This window comes from Macadamia integrifolia, unplaced genomic scaffold (assembly GCF_013358625.1).
Source record: "Macadamia integrifolia cultivar HAES 741 unplaced genomic scaffold, SCU_Mint_v3 scaffold_189A, whole genome shotgun sequence".
Classification (NCBI taxonomy): Eukaryota; Viridiplantae; Streptophyta; class Magnoliopsida; order Proteales; family Proteaceae; genus Macadamia; species Macadamia integrifolia.
The window spans coordinates 79458-104093 of NW_024870635.1; the positions used below are offsets into that span (position 1 = coordinate 79458).

Here is a 24636-nt window from a genome sequence, read left to right on the forward strand (position 1 = left end):
CATTTTCAGTTTCTATAATAAGATGTTTTAGTAAGTAATCTCTGAAAAAAATAGATACCATCATGGACATGAGAGGTTGGTATCTACTATTTGGAATGTTAATATTAGGAACTAACTCCAGTGGTTTTCAGGTCAAAAAGAGCGTAGGGGATTAGAGGTTGATTTCTTACCTTGGGTCAGATAGAACTGCAACCTGATTTTTCGTACATGATATTCAAAGACACTGAATGAGTAAGATATCAATAAAGCTTGATTAATATTCTCATAATTTATTAAACCTGCATAAGGCCTTATTTGCGAAAATCCAAACAAAACAGAACACCACAAAATAGATGATGCATACATTGATGAAGCTTGTATAAAATGGGAATAATTCTATATAAATGGGAGGAGTAGATTCGTACAAGCCACAAACAATGGGAGCACAGATATTGCACACAGACAAGCATCCTTTGAATAAATTTGTGCTAAGCTTGACACATACAGTCAGGAGCAGGGTACGTGTATATGGATTGTTTCTCTTTCTTCAATCTAATATGCCCTTGTCTATTTTTGTGCCCTTCCAGAACTGCAAGTTGAAACTCTGACCATCCCATACTCTTATTCAGGAAGAGCTGACCCACCAAAGCCATATTCGGCCTTATTGTCTTCAAATTCTCATATGTTCGGTGTCCGACCTGGCCGTGGAGGAAAAAAAAAACTTTGCTTCAGTTAGCATGGCAGCAATATTTTAAATCCTCTACTCCAAATGCCAAACCTGTGGCCTATTTTAAATCCTCATATTAAAGGTACAGCATCCACAAGGCAGTCTCAGTGCTCCATGGATGCTGTCTCCACGAGGCCAGACCAGGGGATTTTAAAATCCAGATGGTGTCAGTCTAAAATCCCAGAGATGGATCTGTTTTAAAACAGGATTGAACATTTGCATCATCCTTAATCAGTGATTCACGCTTGGCAGGGGGAATACTAGATGAGGTAACAGGGGGTTTCGAAACCGAGACCACCACCTGGCAAGCTGGGCTCAACTGCACTAGGCCCCAACGAGCTGCGCTAAAAGCTGTCCTCGGATTCACTCATTTTTCACTCACTATCAAATAATAATGGGCCTCCTTAGCCACTTCGCTGACTTTATTAAATTTTACTAATGAACCACAACTGAGGGTGGACCTAGGTGCAACCGTAAGGTTGCCCATTGTGACCAAAGTGGTCACAGGTTTGAGCCAGGAAACAGCGTCTTCGTGAAGCGGAGGTAAGGCTGTGTACATTATGACCCTCTCCAGACCCCCTGCAGTGGTGGGAACCTCGTGTACTGGTACGCCCTTTTTACTAATAAACTGCAACTAAACCCTTCTTAAAACAGAGAGACAAATTCAGTAAGAAAGAAAGAATGTTTACCAAGGCATTGTGCATGTTGCCAGGAGATGCAGAGATAAAAATGTCACTGTGCATGCTCACATAATAATCCACTGCAGCTAATAAAGAAGCCTTTCCTTCAATATTGGCTCGTTCCTCTGCAGAAGCAAGACTCTTTTTATCTTCCATCAATGGAAACAGCACACGCAAAGCAGCGATCCTGGCTTCCCCACCATAGACCTGGAAACATCAAATGTTGTTCAGGTTCAAGCTCTAGACAGCATGCAAATTTTTTTCCATTTACAGGAATGGTACATGATGAACCTTGTGGGAGGCAAGATAGAGGCGGGTACTATTGTCAAAGCCCAAAGCTGCCAGCAGCAATCCAATCTCTTCTGGGGTCAGTGGGCAACGACCCTGACTTCTCAACTCCTCATCAGTAAACTGAGAGTTTAAGACTCTTCCCTGCCAAATCACTTGCCTGTACTTCGCCAGAGCAAGTTTTTCTGATTTGCCACCACCAAAATCACAGGCTGAATGAGCAGCCATATCCTGGATAATGAATAGATTAGTGAAAAGAACATAAACTACTGAGTACTTAAATATAGCATCCCTCCACCTTCCAGCCCCGACCACAGTTAAAAAAATAAAAAATGAATCTCAAATGATTAAAAAAACAACGATATCAAAGGTAGCCAACCCACTTAGTTGGGAAAAGGCTAGTTGAGCTGAGGAGATAAAAGGTGACACTAAAGGAGACTTCTTTCAGGCTACCAATTGAGCACTGGCTTGTAGGCCTGGTACAAGTTGGGAGCATGGTCATCCGGTAAACCAAATAGGGACCAGATTGGATGACTGCAAGGTTTCAAGCATGGCATTATTTTTCAACATTCAGGTATACCAGAAAAATGGTTGGAAAGAAAACTGCATATAAAATTGATAGCCATTTATTGATACAGGATCATTACAGACCTCCTGGATCAATATCTGCATTAGATATTCCAAGTAAAACCACCAGATGGTGTGCCCCTTCTCTACCATTTGTGCCATGAGCACCAAACACACTTAGCAGACTGTCCTCATACCACAGTAACAAGACTGGTACTTTTCTTAATAATAGTAGGGAAAATGGTGGGTATGCTAGGGTGTGCACCCACCCTTGTGTCTCTCTCTTTCCTCCTCCCCTTGGAAAAGTCCCCTATGCCCCTCCTATCCCAACCCTCCCATTGGTTGAGCCGCTAGCTCCACCTAATCTCATTAAGTTGGGATTAAGGCTGAGATTGTTGTTGTTGTTGTTGTTGTTGCTGTTGTTGTAAATCGAACTCAACATATAACCGACAACAATCCGATAAGAGAAAACATAAAAGAGTAAAAATTAAGGATGGAGGTTACACATCAAGAACAGTTAATAGTTTTCATTGTAATGGAAAACTATAGAGCGCCAAAATTTAGTCCAAAGAAAGAAACACAAATTTCACTTTTTGGGATTAATTCTTTCCTTAATAGAATTAGGAGTTTGAAAGTCTAATTCGTACATCAGTCCTAATCTCATAAGGGTTTTAAAGCTTTTATTTTCTCACTCTACAAGTTTAGCTATGCCGTTCTCACTCTATTATTGGTCCAATAAATAGTGGTTACATTGTATTAGGATAAACCAAGTTGTAGTCAGATTTTACGAGTTCTAGAAAAGCATATATATACCTTTCCTTTGACAATATGCGTTGAACGGAATAGATTTTGGTTTTCTGAAGAGGTTTTGACAGCTTATGACATGTGAGATGGTGTTAAAGGTATCACTCTGAAATTGATTTTCATATATCTAATATTGCCACCTCTCTCTGAATTCTGGTATCCTCTCTCTGCTTCAATCTTTCATATTCTGTTTCTCTAGTTACAAACTTACAGTTCACGGGTACTACCCATAACAGGAAAATCCAAAACCAGTGAATCATTTATGAATTACATAAACCAGTGCATCATTTATGAATGACATGGAGAGGAACAAATGATACCTTATCAAACCGAAGATGTAGCACAACAAACTTCCCAGTTCCCTCTTTATCTTTCTCAACTGTTGTCTGCTGCAGGAATTCACTTACTAATTTTGCAGTTTTATTTGGTGAATACCGAAGGCGACTAATAAGGGCATCACCCAATGCTCTGATATGCGGAACAAATATCAATGCTTGAAAATTTACTTTACAACGTAGCCGTTGAATGTCCATGGGCAAATTGTCAAAAGCCAAACGGTGTGAAAATGGAGCAATGGCAGCAATTCCATAGCTGGCACAACCAAAACACAACTCCAAATTACAACACTAGTATCTGGAAATAAATTTACTGACTGGAGATACAAAAGCAAATTAAGGTTTATTTGGCATAGAATATCATTTCATCAACCATTAGGAGAAGCTTCAGAAGAAAATATTTCCTAACATGCATTAGGCATAGCAATTGAACAGCCTGATTCCATGAATAAGAAAAAACCACCTAGAAAAAAAAAAAAAGGTTAATCCAACTTCGAATCTCAGATGCCCCCAGCTATATATATATATATATATGTATATATATAGCTGTGTATGATGAGAAGAACAAGACCGGTGCAATACCGTACTCCGATCCAGCAAAGAGAGTAACACTAAGATAGGTGCGATACCTTACTTAGGACTAAATCGTGTTGAATTAAGATAAATAAATAAAAGAACAAGACCATAAACTCAAAATAGGAACATACAGTAAAGACTGAAAATAAAAGTTGCTTAACCAGATCTATTTTTCAGAATCAAGAGGCACGACTGTAGGCTTTGATCTGAGGATAGAACAAAAAGCAAGCTATATGCAAGATGAAATGCAGAAAATAATGATGTAATTTGAAAATTAAAATAAACTTTGCATATAATATTTGGAGATCATTGATACAAGGCTTTTGGGTAGGTTTGGGTTGGAAGGTTTGAGAGGAAGAAGGATGTGTTGATCTTAGAGAGATCTTTGGAGTTTGTTGGAGCTAACCTTTGAGGGCGATCGGACTTGTAGGGGACGATCGGAACCTGGAGTTGTTTGAAGACCGGTGGAGTACTTGGAGGTCCGACGGAGCTTGGAGATGTCGAAGGCGAGAGGGGCGATCCTTTGAGGGTCTCTCTCTTCTTAAGTTCTAATCTTGGGGAATTTACAAGTGATTTGGGAAATGGGGTAGTGCTCCTTTTATAAGGCAAGGAAACACATTTGAATTACATTTGGGTTTTCGGTGCATTTGGGTTTCATTTGGTACTATTCTACTTTCATTTGGAACAGTACTAAATTACATTTCATTTGGTACTGTGCACTTGAATTTGAATACTGTTTGCCGGCTCTGTAGGTGCCGAAAGTTGGGGATGATTTTGTCCTTTGATTTGGAATCTTCTATGATCGCACCACGGCATTCCACGTGTCAAGGATACTGTTCTCCGTATTGGTTTGATCAAGGGTATTTGTACCATATTTATCTGAGCCTGGTATTGGCCTGACTGTCCTATTTCCTGGGACAGTAACAGTACCTCCTTTCCTTAACAGGTTATCCGAGGTTATTTGACTAGGTGAGTTTTCGACTTCACCGGTTGGCTAGTTAAAAACCGTCCTAGCAGACGTTAAGGACCAAATCAGGGTTTGGACGAAGAGAATTTTGATTTGGTGGTGGCCCAGCGGGAGGTTACTTCTTTGAATTTACTTGAAGATGATGCCTTGGAGTTGATAGGCTCATAATCCGGATCTTCATAGGGATCTTGGGCCATTTGCTGAGTATGGCAATGGGCCAGCATAGAACCTTTGATGGAACTAAGACTGTAGGCACCATCGTTGGAGTCTTCATCATTGTCTGAGTCAGAACCAAGCTCAGCCAAGCGGGCTCTAAGAGCTTCCTTTTCACTCTTGATGCTAGATTTTGATGATGTTAGAAGGGCCGGAACAGGTTTGAGGCCAGTAAGGCTTTGAATGAGTGCCGTCTTTTCTCATTTTAAGACGTCACAGTTATCCCACCATTTGACATTGAAGATCCGGCAAAGGACTGGAGCAACCCAGTCGGGAGTCTGGAAATCATAGATTTCATATTCTTAGAAATGTATCCATGCCAGACGGCAGTGGAGAAAAAACCAGAGAAGGTCAGGCTGGTGAGGATGTGGAGTGGAGTGTTGGAAAAATAGTTTGAATGAATTTTGAATTTGTGGTGGGAGGATATCAATCACAGGACCATATTGATCCCACCATCGAGGAAACCAGAGGGGAGTTTAGTTATTATATTTGTAGTCAAAACAGAAGAACCAGGAATGGCGGTTGATCCTGTTTTGGAAGCAAAAAGCTTTGTACCAGGCCTCTAGGTAATCAAAATATGTGTAACCAGGAGGATTGAAGATATTTGGGAAATTTCTTATAGTGAGGGGGTGATTGCCCCAGTCTTGGAAACTAAGAATTTTGCATATGGTTACGGTGGTGTGAGTAACCAGGGATTTGTCATTTTTATCAAAATTGAATTTGAATCTGACAGAGTCAGTGTCTACGAGAATGTACTCATAGAATTCTTGTGTTTTTGCAGAGGAGGGAAGAAAATTCTTTGGGCAATATGAATTGGGGAATCCGTATAATTTTGGAGAGAGTCCTCAATAATAAAGAGGTCTTCTTTGAAAGGTCTTTCATGATATTGGCTCTTTGGTTTGGAACCTTGGGCAGTTTAGAGAGATTTAGCTTGGGTGGTTTGAAGCCTGGAACTGGCTTTGTTTGTAGGTTCGAGATGTCCTGCGGTGGCCGAGGAAAAAACCACAGCATACGAGTATGGTTTGTTTATAGAGACCAATTGTTATTGGCTTCTGGTGACAATTTGGTTTGATGGGGCAGCAGCAGAGGCGCCGTAACTGGATTTTGTTTTGATGATAGAATTTGAGGAGGTGGACTCCTTAGGGGGAGCCATTCTGAGGAGATTGAGTTGTGGAATCTGGCCTTGTAGGAATTCACCGGTAAGAAAGTCAGGGACAGAATTGGATTCTCCTTTAATGTATTCTATTTGAAATTCAAAGATTGAAAGTAAAGCTTACCATCTGGCAAAGATTTGTTTGGATGCAAGGTTTGAAACATCATTTTGTAAAACATAATTAGCTGCGCTACAATCAACACGAACCAAAAATGGTTTATTTAATAATGCATTTTGAAATTTTTGGATGCAGAGAACAATGGAAAGAATTTCCATTTTAATGGTATTATAATTCTTTTGTGCAGAATTCCATATACCAGAAGTGAATTGAACTAATTGTTCTTTGTTGTTATTGGGAAGTTTCTGTTTGAGGATTCCTCCGCACCCAATATCTGAGGAGTCGGTTTCGACAATTTTAAAAGCCTCAGGATTAGGAATAAATAAACAGGGAATTTCCTTGACTAATTTTTTGATAGTCTGGACGGCTGAGGTTTGGGTCGGAGACCAGGGAGTTGGTTTCTTTTTAAGCCGAAGATATAAAGGTTCGGCAATTTTACTAATTTGGGGAAGAAAATCACGAACGTAATTTAAGCTTCCTAAGAATCGCTGTAATTGGGTTCTATCTAATATTTGATCAGGGAATTTTTCACCAAAAGAAATGGCACGGTCGATAGGGGTTAGAGTTCCCCTTTCGATCAAGTGGCCAAGGAAACGTACTTTGGTAAGGAAAAACTCCATTTTTCTTTTGGAGAGAACAAGGCCATTTATTTTAACAATTTGGTAAAAAGTCCTTAAGTGTTTGAAATGTTGTTCTACAGAATCAGAAAAGACAAGGACATCATCAATGTAGACAATTGTAAATTGTCCGTATGAGTTGAAGATGTCATTCATAATCTTTTGAAATTCACTAGGAGTATTTTTCAAGTCAAATGGCATGACATTCCATTCATAAAGACCAAAGGGAATAGTAAAAGCAGTTTTGTATCGGTTCTTTTCATGGATCTGGATTTGCCAAAAACCAGATTTCATATCGAATTTTGAAAAGATTTTTGCTTTATAAATCCTTTGAAGAAGATCCTTTTGATTTGGGATTGGATATCTAACCCATTGAAGGGCATCATTTAAGGGTTTGTAATTGACAACCAACCTGGGAGTACCACGTTCAATTTTAGCAGTTTTATTAACATAAAAAGCTGTACAACTCCAGGGAGAAGTACTAGGCCGAATAAGGTTTTTGGCCAGGAGGTCACTAATTTCAATTTTGTATGTTTCAAGTAAAGTTTGGTTCATTTGAGCGGGTCTTGCTTTAGTAGGGATTTGGAGGTCAGAAAAACCCGAAGCATACGGAAGAGAAACCATATGCTGTTTGCGGTGCCAAAAGGCATCAGGAACATCAGAACAGAGGTTGAGCTCAAATTTGAACTTGATTTGATTAATTTGGTGAATGGTTTTGGGATTTTTAAGTTGTTCAGAGATTCTTTGGTGAAGAAGCTCTGCTTTAAGGAAATTTAATTGTTTAATTTTGTTGAGACTTTGGTTGGCAGATGTTTGAGCTTGTAAAAAGGGGAAGACAATTTTTTGTCCTTGAAATTTTGTTGTAATGCCATCTTGGGTTATTTTGAAAGGCTTGATTTTCTCTAAAAAAGGTTGGCCAAGAATTATAGTTTGGTCAAGATCTTTTGCCAAGATAAAATTTTGGGGAAGGCAAAGGCCTTTGTTACAGACGTGGGTGTTCGAAAGTTTATATTGGACATTCAACCCAGATCCATTAGCCGTGTTAAGGCATTGGGTAGTACGTTCATAGAATTGGGTTGCAGTTGAGCTAGGCTCCTGAATCAACAAGGGCAATGGCTAAGAATTTGAATGAAGCACTAATGACCAAGGTTATGTGGATGTACCAATTTTGAAAAGTAATGGTAGACACAAATCCAGGAGGAGGATCAGTATTTGATGGTTCTTGATTTGCAAAAGGATTTGTCAAAGATTCATGGGCAGGTTCAATATTTGATGTAGAGGCTTGTTGGTTATGTTGTTGATTAAGAAGAAATAATTGCCCTTTGATATTTTTAATTTTATACTGCAAGGTTGCAGTGGTTGTTTCAAGAGTTTTGATCCGACTGTGGAGTGGTCGGGAGTAGAAGGTTTTGAAATTTTTTCAAACTTTTGCATAATTTGTTGAAGATTATAAGGCTGAGGAGTATTTTGTGCAGAAATAAATTGTTTGAGATGTTCAAGACAGGCCTTCTTATGTTCTGGGTCTGTCAGATTATCAATATATTCAAAAATGTTTGAATTGGGAGATGCTCTAAGCATTCGAACAGATTTGGGAGCACATTCGTCACAACTTAAACCAATAATGCAAGAATCACAAATACAGGCTTGAAAATTCTCATTATCAGTGAGCTGGAAACAGAGTGCTCAGAGGCTTGAACTTAGTTGAGTTTGTAAATTTCTTCATCAGAGGAAAGAAGAAGTTTCATGGAAAAGGGCAAGGATTTGAGACTTATCTTGTTCAGATATTTGTAAAGAATTAATTCTTTTGGATACTCGACAATATTTGGCAATGTGGTCAGGCTTGCCACATTTAAAGCATCCTTGAGAATCAGGGTTTTTAAAATCTTTTTGATTTTTAGGTGCCTTGAAAGGCTTCTTGTATTTATTATATTTTGGTTTTGAAGAAGATTTTTGATAAAATTCCGGTGTTGTAAAAGGTTTACAAGAAACATATTTCTTAGATTTATAAAAATTCTTGTAATATTTTTGTGAAGATTTGTGTTTATGTTTTGGAGGTGGTCTAAGGGGAGCAAAACCAAATTGCTCACAGAAACCTCCTAATTCTTTTTTGTAAAATTTGTTTTCTTTATTAATTTGTTTTCTTAACCTAATATCAGTGCAAAGGGCTAAGCCTTCTTCATGAATTAAGTTAATTATTTGACCATAAGTCATTTGATCGTATGGAATAATCCCATCATTTTCTTTACGAAGTCTTTGTTTAATTTTCTCAGAAAAAAGTGTTGGAAGACCTGTAAGAAACTTCTTTCCAACAAGGAAGATTAGCATCAGGTCTGGAAAGGACTTTGGTCAGGAAGGTGTCTTTGTACCATTTGAAATCATGTAGTTTTTTGCATGTAAGGTTTGATAGTTGTTCGGCAGTTCTGTCTTTGAGACGGGAATGATTTCCTAAGAAGTAATTTGCTATACTGAAAATAAGGGTATTCACAGCATCTTCTATAGGTTCTCCAAGGTGATTAAGAAGGGGAGTCCCATCAGGGGCAGTTTGTACAGCAGTTAAGATTTCAGTTTTTTGATCGTCAGTCAAGACATAATCCCACCAACCTTTGAGTTGGCCAGTAAAGCCGGAAATAAGTAAAGTAGCAACTGCACTGTCTTCAGTATTCTGAATAAAATGTGCATTGCTGACCATAGTCATTTCCTGTAATTTGGTCATGAGATTATGCTCGGACAGACCATCTATGTTCCATTCATAGATGATGCCACTTTGGTAGGAAGCTTGAGGGGTTCTTCCTCGTGCTTCGATTTGAAGGTCAGGGAAGGTTGGGTTTTGAGTGGAACTTTGACCAATCTGATTAATTTGAGGGAATATATCACTCATTTCCTGAATCGGAGGAGTCCGAAGAATATCCTTTAATAGTGCAAACACCACTACGATTGACAGACTCAGCAGTCGATTGACTTTGTATTGGTGTTTGAGGGGCTTCTAAAGAAGTGAGATGATGATTAATTTGATCAAGAATATAAGATTTGTTAAGTAATTTTTGTTGTTGTCTTGGAATATTATAAGGTTTGAAAAGTGGTGTTGAAGAAGGAACCGGAGCTGGGTCATGGATGATGAGGCTAACGGTTTAGGTTGGACAAGGCATTCAACTCGGGAAAGTTGATCGCCAATGGTTTGAAGACTTAAATTTGTAAAATTTAGTTGTTCGATTTGTTTTCTATTTGGGTCTTCTTGGTCGGTAACTTTAAGTGGAGAAGCGATTATCTCCGTATTTTTAAAAGTATATTTGATGCTTTCCACCGGAGGATGGATAGCAGTAGTAGTTGAACCGGAATTTAGGGTCCAAGATTTATGAGAAGAAGTTTGAGTGCAGATTTGGTTATGCCAAGGGTAATTTATGTTATTATCTTGGGCATAAATATCAAAATATGTAAAAAAGAAAACATTTGTTTTAAGATTTGTCATAAAATTATACCAATTTGTCCTAATCTGAGCTTGTTGTTCAAGATTAAAGGTTTTGAAAAACCAATCACGTTTTTATTTATTTTTGGGTGATTCAAAGTCGGTTCTAAGGACGGGTTTGTCAATTTGGTATTCATGATCAACCTGAATCATATAGACACCTGAGGTTCGTTCAGGTATCAGAGCCAAGTTGGTGGTGAATTCGATTTATTTGCGTTACAGATTTCTTTTCTTTTGTGTAATCGGTTTAGTTTTAGCCATTGACGGTGTATAAGCCTTTGGACTTTTGGGAGGAGTGGCAGATGAGAGTGTAAGACCACATTTGTGCCCAAATTAAGTTGGAAATACCCTCGTCAAATGACTAGATCTAGGAGATTACCCCTAGGGCCCGTTTGATAACGTTTCAAGAAACGCGTTTCTGTTTCAAAAAACAGCAGAAACGGAGTAAAAAACGTTTGATAAAACTGTTTCGTTTCACTTATTTTCAGAAATGGAAATAGAAATTTTTACTTATTTATGGTTCAGGAAACGACCTAGGCAAAACAACTTGTTTCGCCATTTCTGGAAACGACTTGTGGCCATTTTTTCATTGGTTACTATCGACTTCTAAAAACATGAATTATCAAACACCTTCAATTCCGTTTCTAGAAATAGAAACGGAAATTTATATTTCTGCCGTTTCTCGAAACAGAAACGGCAGAAACGTTATCAAACGGGCCCCTAGTTTAAGATTTCTCATAACTATGAGTCGTCTCTCCCGCTCCATGTCGATGAGATCGGCAAGTGAGGCGAGCACAAGTTCTAATGTGCTCCATTATGATGAACAAATAACAGATCTAGACAAACGACTTAAAAAATGGGACATGCCAAAAATTTCACAAAAAGAAGTTTATGAAAAAGATTGGCTTTCGTTTGAAACCATTAAAACCATTGAACAAACCATCAACTTCACCCCAGAAACAAAAGAAATCACCCTCTTTGACCCCCAGTCTTTACAAGACCTTTACCAAAAACACAAATTCAATTATGTCCATGTCGGCCTTGTTCAGGTTGCCATCAAACCACTTCATCGAGGACTTAACACTTCTCTTTTATTAGCCCTTCGTGACCAAAGATTTATTGAGTTCAATGATTCCCTTCTGAGAGCCATTGAAACAAGCCTTTGTTATGGACCTGTCCATTTCAATGTTTACCCAAATATGTCCATATCCCTTGAGGACCCAAATATTCTTCACTCCCTCAAAATCAACTTCGAAACCCACGGGTACAAGATGATGCATGGATCGGTCCCAATATCGATCATCCATCGCATCAAATACAAAGCTATGAAAACTGTTAAACCTCGAGCCCTCAAATGTTCCCCTAAAGGACAAACCCTCTACTTAGAGACTGATTGTCTCCAAGGTCAAATAGTTTACCCAAAACTTGTCCAGTGGAAAGATATCTCTTTCCCTACTGAATGGCAACTACAAACAACTGCTATTCCACCACAAGTTTCAAATACTAACATCCAGTCTATTTCCCAAAATTGAGATGGATTAGTAACTCTTAGGTTCAATAGACAACAATCTCCATCTGTCTACCAAAATTCCAGAAGGTCTTGCTCTGATGCCTCGACCTCATCTGATTCTTTTCATTGGATTTCTCCCCTTAGGAATCCACCCCCTATTTCAAATCTCTCTGGATTACACCAAGGCCAAAATATTGTCCACGGTACTTATGATATTTCATCATCTGTATCTGAATCAATCCACTATGGACAACAACAACAACAAAATGATCAAAACCAACCCCAATCTCAAACACCTTCTGAAGTAGCTGCACCCGAACGAACCTCAAGTGTCTATATAATTCAGGTTGATCATGAATACCAAATTGACAAACCCTTCCTTAGAACCGACTTTGAATCACCCAAAAATAAACAAAAACGTGATTGGTTTTTCAAAACCTTTAATCTTGAACAACAAGCTCAGATTATGACAAATTGGTATAATTTTATGACAAACCTTAAAACAAATGTTTTCTTTTTTACATATTTTGATATTTATGCCCAAGATAATAACATAAATTACCCTTGGCATAACCAAATCTGCACTCAAACTTCTTCTCATAAATCTTGGACCCTAAATTCCGGTCCAACTACTACTGCTATCCATCCTCCGGTGGAAAGCATCAAATATGCTTTTAAAAATACGGAGATAATCGTTTCTCCACTTAAAGTTACCGACCAAGAAGACCCAAATAGAAAACAAATCGAACAACTAAATTTTACAAATTTAAGTCTTCAAACCATTGGCGATCAACTTTACCGAGTTGAATGCCTTGTCCAACCTGAACCGTTAGCCTCATCATCCATGACCCTGGCTCTGGTTCCTTCTTCAACACCACTTTTCAAACCTAATAATATTCCAAAACAACAAAAATTACTTAACAAATCTTATATTCTTGATCAAATTAATCATCGTCACACTTCTTTAGAAGCCCCTCAAACACCAATACAAAGTCAACCGACTGCTGAATCTGCCAGTCGTAGTGGTGTTCGCACCATTAAAGGATATTCTTCGGACTCCTCCGATTCAGGAAATGAGTCTGATATATTCCCTCAAATTAATCAGATTGGTCAAAGTTCCACTCAAAACCCAACCTTCCCTGACCTTCAAATCGAAGCACGAGGAAGAACCCTTCAAGCTTCCTACCAAAGTGGCATCATCTATGAATGGAACATAGATGGTCTGTCCGAGCATAATCTCATGAACAAATTACAGGAAATGACTATGGTCAGCAATGCACATTTTATTCAGAATACTGAAGACAGTGCAGTTGCTACTTTACTTGTTTCCGGCTTTACTGGCCAACTCAAAGGTTGGTGGGATTATGTCCTGACTGACGATCAAAAAACTGAAATCTTAACTGCCATACAAACTGCCCCTGATGGGACTCCCCTTCTTAATCACCTTGGAGAACCTATAGAAGATGCTGTGAATACCCTTATTTTCAGTATAGCAAATTACTTCTTAGGAAATCCTTCCCGTCTCAAAGACAGAACTACCAAACAACTATCAAATCTTAGATGCAAAAAACTACATGATTTCAAATGGTACAAGGACACCTTCCTAACCAAAGTCCTTACCAGACCTGATGCTAATCTTCCCTGTTAGAAAGAGAAGTTTCTTACAGGTCTTCCAACACTTTTTTCTGAGAAAATTAAACAAAGACTTCATAAAGAAAATGATGGGATTATCCCATACGATCAAATGACTTACGGCCAAATAATTAACTTAATTCATGAAGAAGGCTTAGCCCTTTGCACTGATATTAGGTTAAGAAAACAAATTAATCAAGAAAACAAATTTTACAAAAAAGAATTAGGAGATTTCTATGAGCAATTTGGTTTTTCTCCCCTTAGACCACCTACAAAACATAAACACAAATCTTCACGAAAATATTACAAGAATTTGTATAAATCTAAGAAATATGTTTCTCGCAAACCTTTTACAACACCAGAATTTTATCAAAAATCTTCTTCAAAACCAAAATATAATAAATACAAAAAGCCTTTCAAGGCACCTAAAAATCAAAAAGATTTTAAAAACCCAGATTCTCAAGGATGCTTTAAATGTGGCAAGCCTAGCCACATTGCCAAATATTGTCGAGTATCCAAAAGAATTAATTCTTTACAAATATCTGAACAAGATAAGTCTCAAATCCTTGCCCTTTTCTAAGAAAACTTCTTCTTCGTCCTCTGATGAAGAAACTTACAAACTCAACCAAGTTCAAGCCTCCGAGCACTCTGTTTCCAGCTCAATTGATAATGAGAATTTTCAAGCCTGTACTTGTGATTCTTGCATTATTGATTTAAGTTGTGACGAATGTGCTCCCAAATCTGTTCGAATGCTTAGAGCATCTCCCAATTCAAACATTTTTGAATATATTGATAATCTGACAGACCCAGAACATAAGAAGGCCTGCCTTGAACATTTCAAACAAAATATTTCTGCACAAAATTCTCCCCAGCCTTATAATCTTCAACAGATTATGCAAAAGTTTGAAAAAATTTCAAAACCTTCTATTCCCGACCACTCCAGTCGGATCAAAACTCTTGAAACAACCACTGCAACCTTGCAGTATGAAATCAAAAATATCAAACGACAATTATTTCTTCTTAATCAACAACATAACCAACAAGCCTCTACATCAAATATTGAACCTGCCCATGAACCTTTGACAAATCCTTTTGCAAATCAAGAACCATCAAATATTGAACCTCCCCCTGGTTTTGTGTCTACCATTACTTGTCAAAATTGGTACATCCACATAACCTTGGTCATTAGTGCTTCACTCAAATTCTCAGCCATTGCCCTTGTTGATTCAGGAGCCTAGCTCAACTGTATCAACGAAGGTGCCATTCCAACCCAGTTCTATGAACGTACTACCCAACGCCTTAACACGGCTAATGGATCTGGGTTGAAAGTCCAATATAAACTTTCAAACACCCACGTCTGCAACAAAGGCCTTTGCCTTCCCCAAACTTTTATCTTGGCAAAAAATCTTGACCAAACTATAATTCTTGGCCAACCCTTTTTAGAGAAAATCAAGCCTTTCAAAATAACCCAAGATGGCATTACAACAAAATTTCAAGGACAAAAAATTGTCTTCCCCTTTTTACAAGCTCAAACATCTGCCAACCAAAGTCTCAACAAAATTAAACAATTAAATTTCCTTAAAGCAGAGCTTCTTCACCAAAGAATCTCTGAACAACTTAAAAATCCCAAAACCATTCACCAAATTAATCAAATCAAGTCCAAATTTGAGCTCAACCTCTGTTCTGATGTTCCTGATGCCTTTTGGCACCGCAAACAGCATATGGTTTCTCTTCCATATGCTTCGGATTTTTCTTACCTCCAAATCCCTACTAAAGCAAGACCCGCTCAAATGAACCAAACTTTACTTGAAACATGCAAAATTGAAATTAGTGACCTCCTGGCCAAAAACCTTATTCGGCGTAGTACTTCTCCCTGGAGTTGCACAGCTTTTTATGTTAATAAAACTGCTGAAATTGAACGTGGTACTCCCAGGTTGGTTGTCAATTACAAACCCTTAAATGATGCCCTTCAATGGGTTAGATATCCAATCCCAAATCAAAAGGATCTTCTTCAAAGGATTTATAAAGCAAAAATCTTTTCAAAATTCGATATGAAATCTGGTTTTTGGCAAATCCAGATCCATGAAAAGAACCGATACAAAACTGCTTTTACTATTCCCTTCGGTCTTTATGAATGGAATGTCATGCCATTTGGCTTGAAAAATACTCCTAGTGAATTTCAAAAGATTATGAATGACATCTTCAACTCATACGGACAATTTACAATTGTCTACATTGATGATGTCCTTGTCTTTTCTGATTCAGTAGAACAGCATTTCAAATAAATGGTCTTGTTCTCTCCAAAAGAAAAATGGAGTTTTTCCTTACCAAAGTACGTTTCCTTGGCCACTTGATCGAAAGGGGAACTCTAACCCCTATCGACCGTGCCATTTCTTTTGGTGAAAAATTCCCTGATCAAATATTAGAAAGAACCCAATTATAGCGATTCTTAGGAAGCTTAAATTACGTTCGTGATTTTCTTCCCCAAATTAGTAAAATTGCCGAACCTTTATATCTTCGGCTTAAAAAGAAACCAACTCCCTGGTCTCCGACCCAAACCTCAGCCGTCCAGACTATCAAAAAATTAGTCAAGGAAATTCCCTGTTTATTTATTCCTAATCCCGAGGCTTTTAAAATTGTCGAAACCGACGCCTCAGATATTGGGTACGGAGGAATCCTCAAACAGAAACTTCCCAATAACAACAAAGAACAATTAGTTCAATTCACTTCTGGTATATGGAATTCTGCTCAAAAGAATTATAGTACCATTAAAAAGAAAATTCTTTCCATTGTTCTCTGCATCCAAAAATTTCAAAATGCATTATTAAATAAACCATTTTTAGTTCGTGTTGATTGTAGCGCAGCTAAATATGTTTTACAAAATGATGTTTCAAACCTTGCATCCAAACAAATCTTTGCCAGATGGCAAGCTTTACTTTCAATCTTTGAATTTCAAATAGAATACATTAAAGAAGAATCCAATTCTGTCCCTGACTTTCTTACCCGTGAATTCCTACAGGGCCAGATTCCACAACTCAATCTCCTCAGAATGTCTCCCCCTAAGGAGTCCACCTCCTCAAATTCTATCATCAAAACAAAATCCAGTTACGGTGCCTCTGCTGCTGCCCCATCAAACCAAATTGTCACCAGAAGTGAATCCCAATTGGCCTCTATAAACAAACCTTACTCGCATGCTGTGGTTCTTTCCTCGGCCACCGCAGGACATCTCCAACCTACAAACAAAGCCAGTTCCAACCTCCAAACCACCCAAGCTAAACCTCTCCAAACTGCCCAAGGTTTCAAACCAAAGAGCCAATATCATGAAAAACCTTTCAAAGAAGACCTCTTTATTATTAAGGACTCTCCAAAATTATACGAATTCCCCAATTCATATTGCCCAAAGAATTTTCTTCCAAGGGTGGCATTATCATTCCCCCTCCTCTGCAAAAACACAAGAATTCTAAAAGTACAGACTCTGTCAAATTCAAACTCAATTTTGATAAAAATGACAAATCCCTGGTTACTCACACCACCGTAACCATATGCAAAATTCTTAGTTTCCAAGATATGGGCTATCACCCCCTCACTACAAAAAATTTCCCAAATACCTTCAATCCTCCTGGTTACACATATTTTGATTACCTAGAGGCCTGGTACAAAGCTATCTGCTTCCAAAACATGATCAACCGCCATTCCTGGTTCTTCTGTTTTGACTACAAATTTAATAACTAAACTCCCCTCTGGTTTCCTCGATGGTGGGATCAATATGGTCCTGTGATTGATATCCTCCCACCACAAATTCAAAATTCATTCCAACTATTTTGCCAACACTCCACTCCACATCCTCACCAGCCTGACCTTCTCCGGTTTTTTCTCCACTGCCGTCTGGCATGGATACTTTTCTGGGAATATGAAATCTATGATTTCCAGACTCCCGACTGGGTTGCTCCAGTCCTTTGCCGGATCTTCAACGTCAAACGGTGGGATAACTGTGACGTCTCAAAATGCGAAAAGACGGCAATCATTCAAAGCCTTATAGGCCTCAAACGTGTTCTGGCCCTTCCAACATCATCAAAATCTAGCATCAAGAGTGAAAAGGAAGCTCTTAGAGCCCGCTTGGCTGAGCTCGGTTCTGACTCAGACAATGATGAAGACTCCAGCGATGGTGCCTACAGTCTTAGTTCCATCAAAGGTTCTATGCTGGCCCATTGCCATACTCAGCAAATGGCCTAAGATCCCTATGAAAATGATCTGGATTATGAGCCTACCAGCTCCAAGGCATCATCTTCAAGCAAATTCAAAGAAGTAACCTCCCGCAAGTCCCGTTGGGCCACCACCAAATCAAAATCCTCTTCGACCAAACCCTGATTTGGTCCTTAACGTTTGCTAGGACGGTTTTTAACTAGCCGACCGGTGAAGTCGAAAACTCACCTAGTCAAATAACCTCGGACAACCTGTTAAAGAAATGAGGCACTGTTACTGTCCCAGGAAAAAGGACAATCAGGCCAATACCAGCCTCAGATAAATATGGTACAAATACCCTTAATCAAACCAATACGGAGAACAGTGTCCCTAACACGTGGAATGCCGTGGTGCGACATAGAAGATTCCAAATCAAAGGACAAGATCATCCCCAACTTTCGGCGCCTACAGTGCCTGCAAACAATATTCAAATTCAAGTGCACAGTACCAAATGAAATGTAATTTAGTACTGTTCCAAATGAAAGTAGAATAGTACCAAATGAAACCCAAATGCACCGAAAACCCAAATGTAATTCAAATGTGTTTCCTTGCCTTATAAAAGGAGCACTGCCCCATTTCCCAAATCACTTGTAAATTCCCCAAGATTAGAACTCAAGAAGAGAGAGACCCTCAAAGGATCGCCCCTCTTGCCTTCGACATCTCCAAGCTCCGCCGGACCTCCAAGTACTCCACCGATCTTCAAACAACTCCAGGTTCTGATCGTCTCCTACAAGTCCGATCGCCCTCAAAGGTTAGCTCCAGCAAACTCCAAAGATCTCTCAAAGATCAACACATCCTTCTTCCTCTCAAACCTTCCAACCCAAACCTACCCGAAAGCCTTGTATCAATGATCTCCAAATATTATATGCATAGTTTATTTTAATTTTCAAATTGCATCATTATTTTCTGCATTTCATCTTGCATATAGCTTGCTTCTTGTTCTATCCTCAGATCAAAGCCTACAGTCGTGCCTCTTGATTCTGAGAAATAGATCTGGTTAAGCAGCTTTTATTTTCAGTCTTTACTTTATGTTCCTATTTTGAGTTTATGGTCTTGTTCTTTTATTTATTTATCTTAATTCAGCACGATTTAGTCCTAATAAGGTATCGCACCTATCATAGTGTTAGTCTCCTTGCTGGATCGAAGTACGGTATTGCACCGATCTCGTTCTTCTCACCATACAAAACCAGGAGATCACTATTTCCCTGGATTTTGGTGTAGATCGATCCTGTTATCTGGTATATATATATAGCTGTGCAGAACCTTTTTCAAGAAATACCATAACTTCAGAAATGCTACAGAAATCATAGAATTTTGCATTGACATTTAAGACAATGACAAAAGCAGTAACATAACATGTGGCAGAATGAAGAAAGACCATTTCATAGGGTGAGGCAGAAGTAGGTGCATTAAAGGAGAAAGGTGGTTTGAATACTGGAAAATCTAATGACAAACTCTCTCATCAGGACCACAGAAAATTTTCTTTGGAGATAATCCTTCAATCACAATTGTATCCAACCTTCCCTCCTCAAAAGGCCACTAACATGATGTAGTGGGAGCAAAATGGTGTTGAACATTTTTTTTTTTTTTTTATGAATAAATAATATATATAAAGCAAGGAAAAGGGGGGGGAGGATATAAAAGACCCAAAGGCCGAAGTATACAACCCTAAGGGGCAGGGGGAGGGAAGAACATGATGGTTTGGGATAAACCCCAGGAATCAACAATGAACCTGTTCCTTGGGGAGTCCACGACCAACCTATGGGGGAGGGATCCAAGTTTGGAGGAGATGTCGAACTAGATGGCTTTCCAAATCATGTCAAGGGATCTAGATTTGGAGGACCATCTACGGAGATTGCGTTCCATCCAAATATGGGAGATTGCAGCACCAATGCGAGCTTACCGGCAGTGTCACAAATAGATTTTCCTTGAAAAGGTCATGTAAATCCAAGGCCATTCTCTCAGAAGGGGGAGGGGGGATCTCAGGGCAGGCTAGCACTTGGATTGGACGAGCTTCCAAATACGGAAGGAGAAGGGGCCATCGAAGAAGAGGTGGGAGGTATCTTCAATGCCATTCCAACAAAGGCAGCAGGGGTGAGACCGGGATGTGGCGATAGATGAGAAAAGAATGGGTAGGGATGCAGTTGGAGAGGGCTCTCCAAACAGTGAGGCTGTGGCAAGGGATGTGAGCTCGAAACCAGACAACATTGAACCAGGGAATGAGAGGGGAATGGGAGTGAAACTGTTGCCAGGCTGAATTGGAGGAGAAGCATCCAAAAGAGGAGGGGGTCTAGAAGATATGGTCAGCTAAGGGAGAGAGGGGGGATGGAAGTGAGGGATTGCGGTGCTAAACATATTATTATTAGCGGAAATGGTTTCTGTGGGGAGTGTGGGGTTGAAATGATTGCCTCGCCCCCATGCAATGATAATGATCCCTTTCCTGACGCTTTTGCACTCTCTCCCATCGTCTCCCATGCATGTGCAGGGCCATGCTCCCCCACAAGAAACACTTCCCCTTATTATTATTATTATTAGGGCAGAGATTCTACCTGCAGCTAGTGTGGGATGAAATCTTCCATGATAGGCCAAAGGGAGCACAAGAGTGACACCTCACGATTCGTATACAAGGGGAGGCCCACATGTCATGGAGGAGAGAGAGAGTGTGTGGGAGGGCCATACACCCCTGCAATGTGCACAGCCTTCTCCCTTATTACTATTGTTGTTGTAATAATAAATATTGTTATTACGTTTATTCATATTCATATTATTATTATGAACAACAACAACAACAACAACATTATTATTAGAAAAATATATTATCATCAGTATTTATCACTAATATTCTAATTATCATCAAAATTTCCCCTGTTTCTTATGCTATTTTGCTGCAGAAAGGTTTTCTACAATGCCAAATGCAGGGTAAATCGAACGCTTGTAGTCCATGACTTCATGCAATTCATACCTACAAGGTAAAAATTGATCAGTCCCCCTGGGCATACTTCAGGTAATTTCAGTTGTGCTAACTGGGACCAAATCCATACAATCTAAGTTTTTTTTTTTTTTTTTTTTTTTTTTTTGGGGGTGGGGTGTGGTTGGGGGGGATGTTTGTGGGGGACAGGTGGAGATTGAGTGGTTGGGTGTTAGAGAGATTCGCATAGAGCTCTTTTATATATTTATTGCTTTTGGGGTGGGCTGGGGGGGGGACCTAGAAGGAAATTATCTGATGCAACACTGTACCCACCTCTGCAATAAAGGCAAGACATTCTCTAGATACCAATTAGCCGAAGCATGAACTGGTGCTGTTTTGATTCTTGTAGCTCGGATGGCTGTTGCATAATACTCTCTTGTGCTCCATGAGAAATCTTCAGGTAGCTCTTTAACTATAGAAATTTCATTCTTCAAGACTTCAATAAAGTGATCCACGTCAAATATTTCTGTGAATGTACTGCAGAAGTAAAAGCAATGTCACCATGGCTTCCATCTTCCACAAGTAAAGGTAAAAGAATTGGATTAAAGATTAGATTACAACAAAAAAAGTAGTACCTTGAATCCTTCCAAACAGGATTTACTTCAAGGTGTGGAATCACAAGTGTTGCATTCAAAATTTTTGCAACAGCAACTGCATCGCAAATCTAGAGAAGGAAAACAATGAGTTAAGATAATAAAAATGAATAATTTAACTTTTAAGACAAAAAAGGCTGCCAAATTATTAAAAGACAAGATCCACAAGCACTTCAAACAAATTACCTACCCCCATCCTCTGTTGGTTCAATCCTCCATCCAGAAATACTTGGATATATCCCTGAGATTTTCTTGGTAAAGCTACCAACGAGGAAAAAAAAATGAGGGAAACGAAAAAGTATCAGTCAAGGAACAACATATATTACTTCTGCCACATAAAAGTTACAAGTTTTCTTTGAAAAATTTGACATATAAACTATAATGTTCATAGCTTCTTTCCACTCACCGGCAGGTTCTACAGGTTCAACACAAGGTTTCCACCCTTGATCAGCCAAGGGAGACCAGAGATCGAACTGCTGTACATTTGACTGGATACGAATGGCAAAGTTTTTTAGGGGCAGGGAAGAATTATCAACCAAAAAAAAAAAATCCTTTATACAGAATTTGGCATCATAATTCTTGATAGTCAATTAACCACCTAACAAAAGCATTGTACTCACAGTTTGCCTTTGTAAAGCACCCTTTAGAAGTGGCAAGTGCCTAGATTTAGGAGCATTCCATTCCTGCATATGGGGCAATCACACAAAAAAATTAAATTTATGCGGACATCATCAATCTATTATTGTTGGTGATAATAGGACATGTTTAGTGTCTATATGGTATACAATCTCAACATCTGAGCACAGAAGCTAGACATCTGGATCGAATGCACGTCTATTCATATTGAAAAACTAATATCCACCGACTGATGAAACATCTAATGCAACAACTACTTGAGGGTCTATATAATTTGGATAAGAGTTCAATAAATAACCATCAAAACATAGCAATTCAAGAATCAGAAAATAGAATTTAAAAGAAGAAATATATTTCTAAGTAACTACATAACAAGGGAAAGATTATCATTGAAAAAAAAAAAAAAAAGGATTTGAGTTTTCCATACAGATAATAGCATAGAAGAACGATATGAATCGTTTCTGTGCTGGTCAGGAAACTAGCTCTGCTACATAAGCAGTAAGTGCGCCCAGATCCATTAATTAGGCAAGTCATAGTCAACTAAGTCAACTCTTCCGAATAGGATGAAGATATCATAGTCCAAAGTACTGAACTGAACGGCCACAATTTCTTAACCCCCCCAAAAAAAAAAAAAAAAAAAAAAAAAAAAGAAAAGCTGAGAGAGGTAAAATCAAGGAAAGGACTCTCTTAGCTATAAGACAAGCTGATATCTAGTTCGCAAATCCTGCATTTCCTTTGGATTCTATAGTTTAAAACTAATTGGGTCTGCAAAAGTAGAGCACGATGTGAGCAAGAATTCAGAAGCTGAACATTTCAGCACTAAAACACAAACCTAAATTTTGGGTAGTTCTCATCCCGTACTCAAAATCATGAACATCGAAGATAACAATAATAATAATTTCAATCATATTCACTCAACAGAAGGATAAAACTTAAGTATCACAGAAATTATAATAGCAAACTCAAGGCAAAACTAGAATATTGCAGAGAATCTCACGTACCGAGAAGATTGAAGGAGAGGCATGGCCCAGTGGAGTGAAGAGAGAAGGGAAGAAAAACGGGAGCAGCAGCACCAAGAGACCTGCAAATGCGCTTCTTTGATACTGATAGCTGTAGTAAGATTTCGTCATCGTCGAAGCTTCCAGGGATCTGGAAAACGTCCTCTTGCCTGAAGAAACCCTAGCTCTACTAAAGTAAGAGTTCATTCAGAAGCAGATTTAGACCGTTAAGATAATGAGTGAGAGAGAGAGAGAGAGAGAGAGAGAGAGAAAGCAATGCCACCTCCATTTACAATTTCCCTTCTCATCTCTTACAAAGAAGACATCTGTGAGGCGTGTCTTTTCAAGGGGCCCAACACAACAAATAAAATAATTGCTTTATCAGACCGTATGAGCGAATGCTATCTTTCCTCGTCGCCATTTTTTTGTCCCTTTTGAGGTTGAGGGTTGGGAATCCCAAAATCAATTCACAGAGAACGTAAATAAAGGTGGCTGGTAAAGGAAAAGGGTGTGGAAGATTGGAGGAGAGAATAAGAGGAGAGGGTGAGAGAAAAGAAACATTGGATGGAGAATCAAAGAGAGAGAAAGTGGATGCTTTTCTTTCTTTCTATCCTTTCGTATCCTAAGCTTTCTCGTGGTTGTTCCACACTTCCACCCAGTCACCAGCACCACAGTAGCAGACAATCCGTGACATCAGAGATCACTAAAGGCATTTTCAGGCACTGTGCTTTGGCTGATGGGGAATCAAATAAAAATCTAAAAATAAAAGTCTGCTCCAAAAAGATTAAAACCAAACAATGCCAAAGCCAGAGAAAGGCATTGGTGGTGACTGGTGAGGTCTCAGACTTGATAATGATATTTATAATAACCTTTTGGAGTGGGAGTGGGAGTGGGAGTGGGAGTAGGGGGTAGGGGGGGAGGGGGAGTGGGGGTTGAGGGTAGGATTTATGGGAATTAATAAAATCTATTTAAATGACCCAAGCATTACTACCTGCTCCGCAGAAACAGCTAATAAGGGGCCACTGGTCCTGTACTCCTGTGTACAAAATGCTCACTCACTTTATAAAGGTTTTGGAGACTCGCAAGTCAAGGGATAACTGTAAATCTGCAGCCAAATTTTTCCATGCCAAAGGGCTTTTTGGTAGAAAAACAGAACACAAAGAAATAGCTTACGTGTGGAAAGTTGATGTTATCCTGCAAATGATCTGTATTGATCACATGTCAAATTTTATATCTCTGATTTAATTATATATTCTTTCATATAATGTACATCATATATCTGTTTGGTGGTCTTGAATTTCGTAATATTTATTTACCTTACTCTGCCACTTAGCCAACTTGTATGAGCTGAATTTCATATGCGATAATAGGACCTTGCGTCTAACGATTCATAAAAATACAGCTCTATCCAATCTGCCATATAACAAATATTTGTTTGGACTCAGATTCAATTATATTTTCTTTTTATGATTTATATCAAATACCATGTAAACATGTTAACAAGAAAAACTTGTGAATTGATTACATGTCAAATTTAGACTCAGAATTCAATTATATACTCTTCTACATA

At 38.7% G+C, this 24636-nt stretch overlaps 1 protein-coding gene across 2 annotated transcripts; it reads right to left on the reverse strand.

Annotated features, from left to right (window-relative positions):
- Positions 1–228: 228 nt before the first annotated feature.
- Positions 229–23893, reverse strand: LOC122071106 (O-fucosyltransferase 31-like). Of its 2 annotated transcripts, XM_042635386.1 has the most exons (11): positions 23350–23893; positions 23070–23236; positions 22053–22115; positions 21839–21920; positions 21623–21693; positions 21415–21503; positions 21113–21316; positions 3366–3636; positions 1678–1905; positions 1396–1593; positions 229–677 (listed from the first exon to the last, which is right to left on the reverse strand). In XM_042635386.1, the coding sequence occupies exons 1-11, from the start codon at positions 23372–23374 to the stop codon at positions 468–470; spliced, it is 1608 nt and encodes a 535-aa protein (XP_042491320.1). In that variant the 5' UTR covers positions 23375–23893; the 3' UTR covers positions 229–467. The 2 variants fall into 2 exon arrangements, with proteins under 2 accessions (XP_042491320.1, XP_042491319.1); XM_042635385.1 differs by lacking the exon at positions 23350–23893 and having other exon boundaries at positions 23070–23343.
- Between the last annotated feature and the right edge of the window lie 743 nt (positions 23894–24636).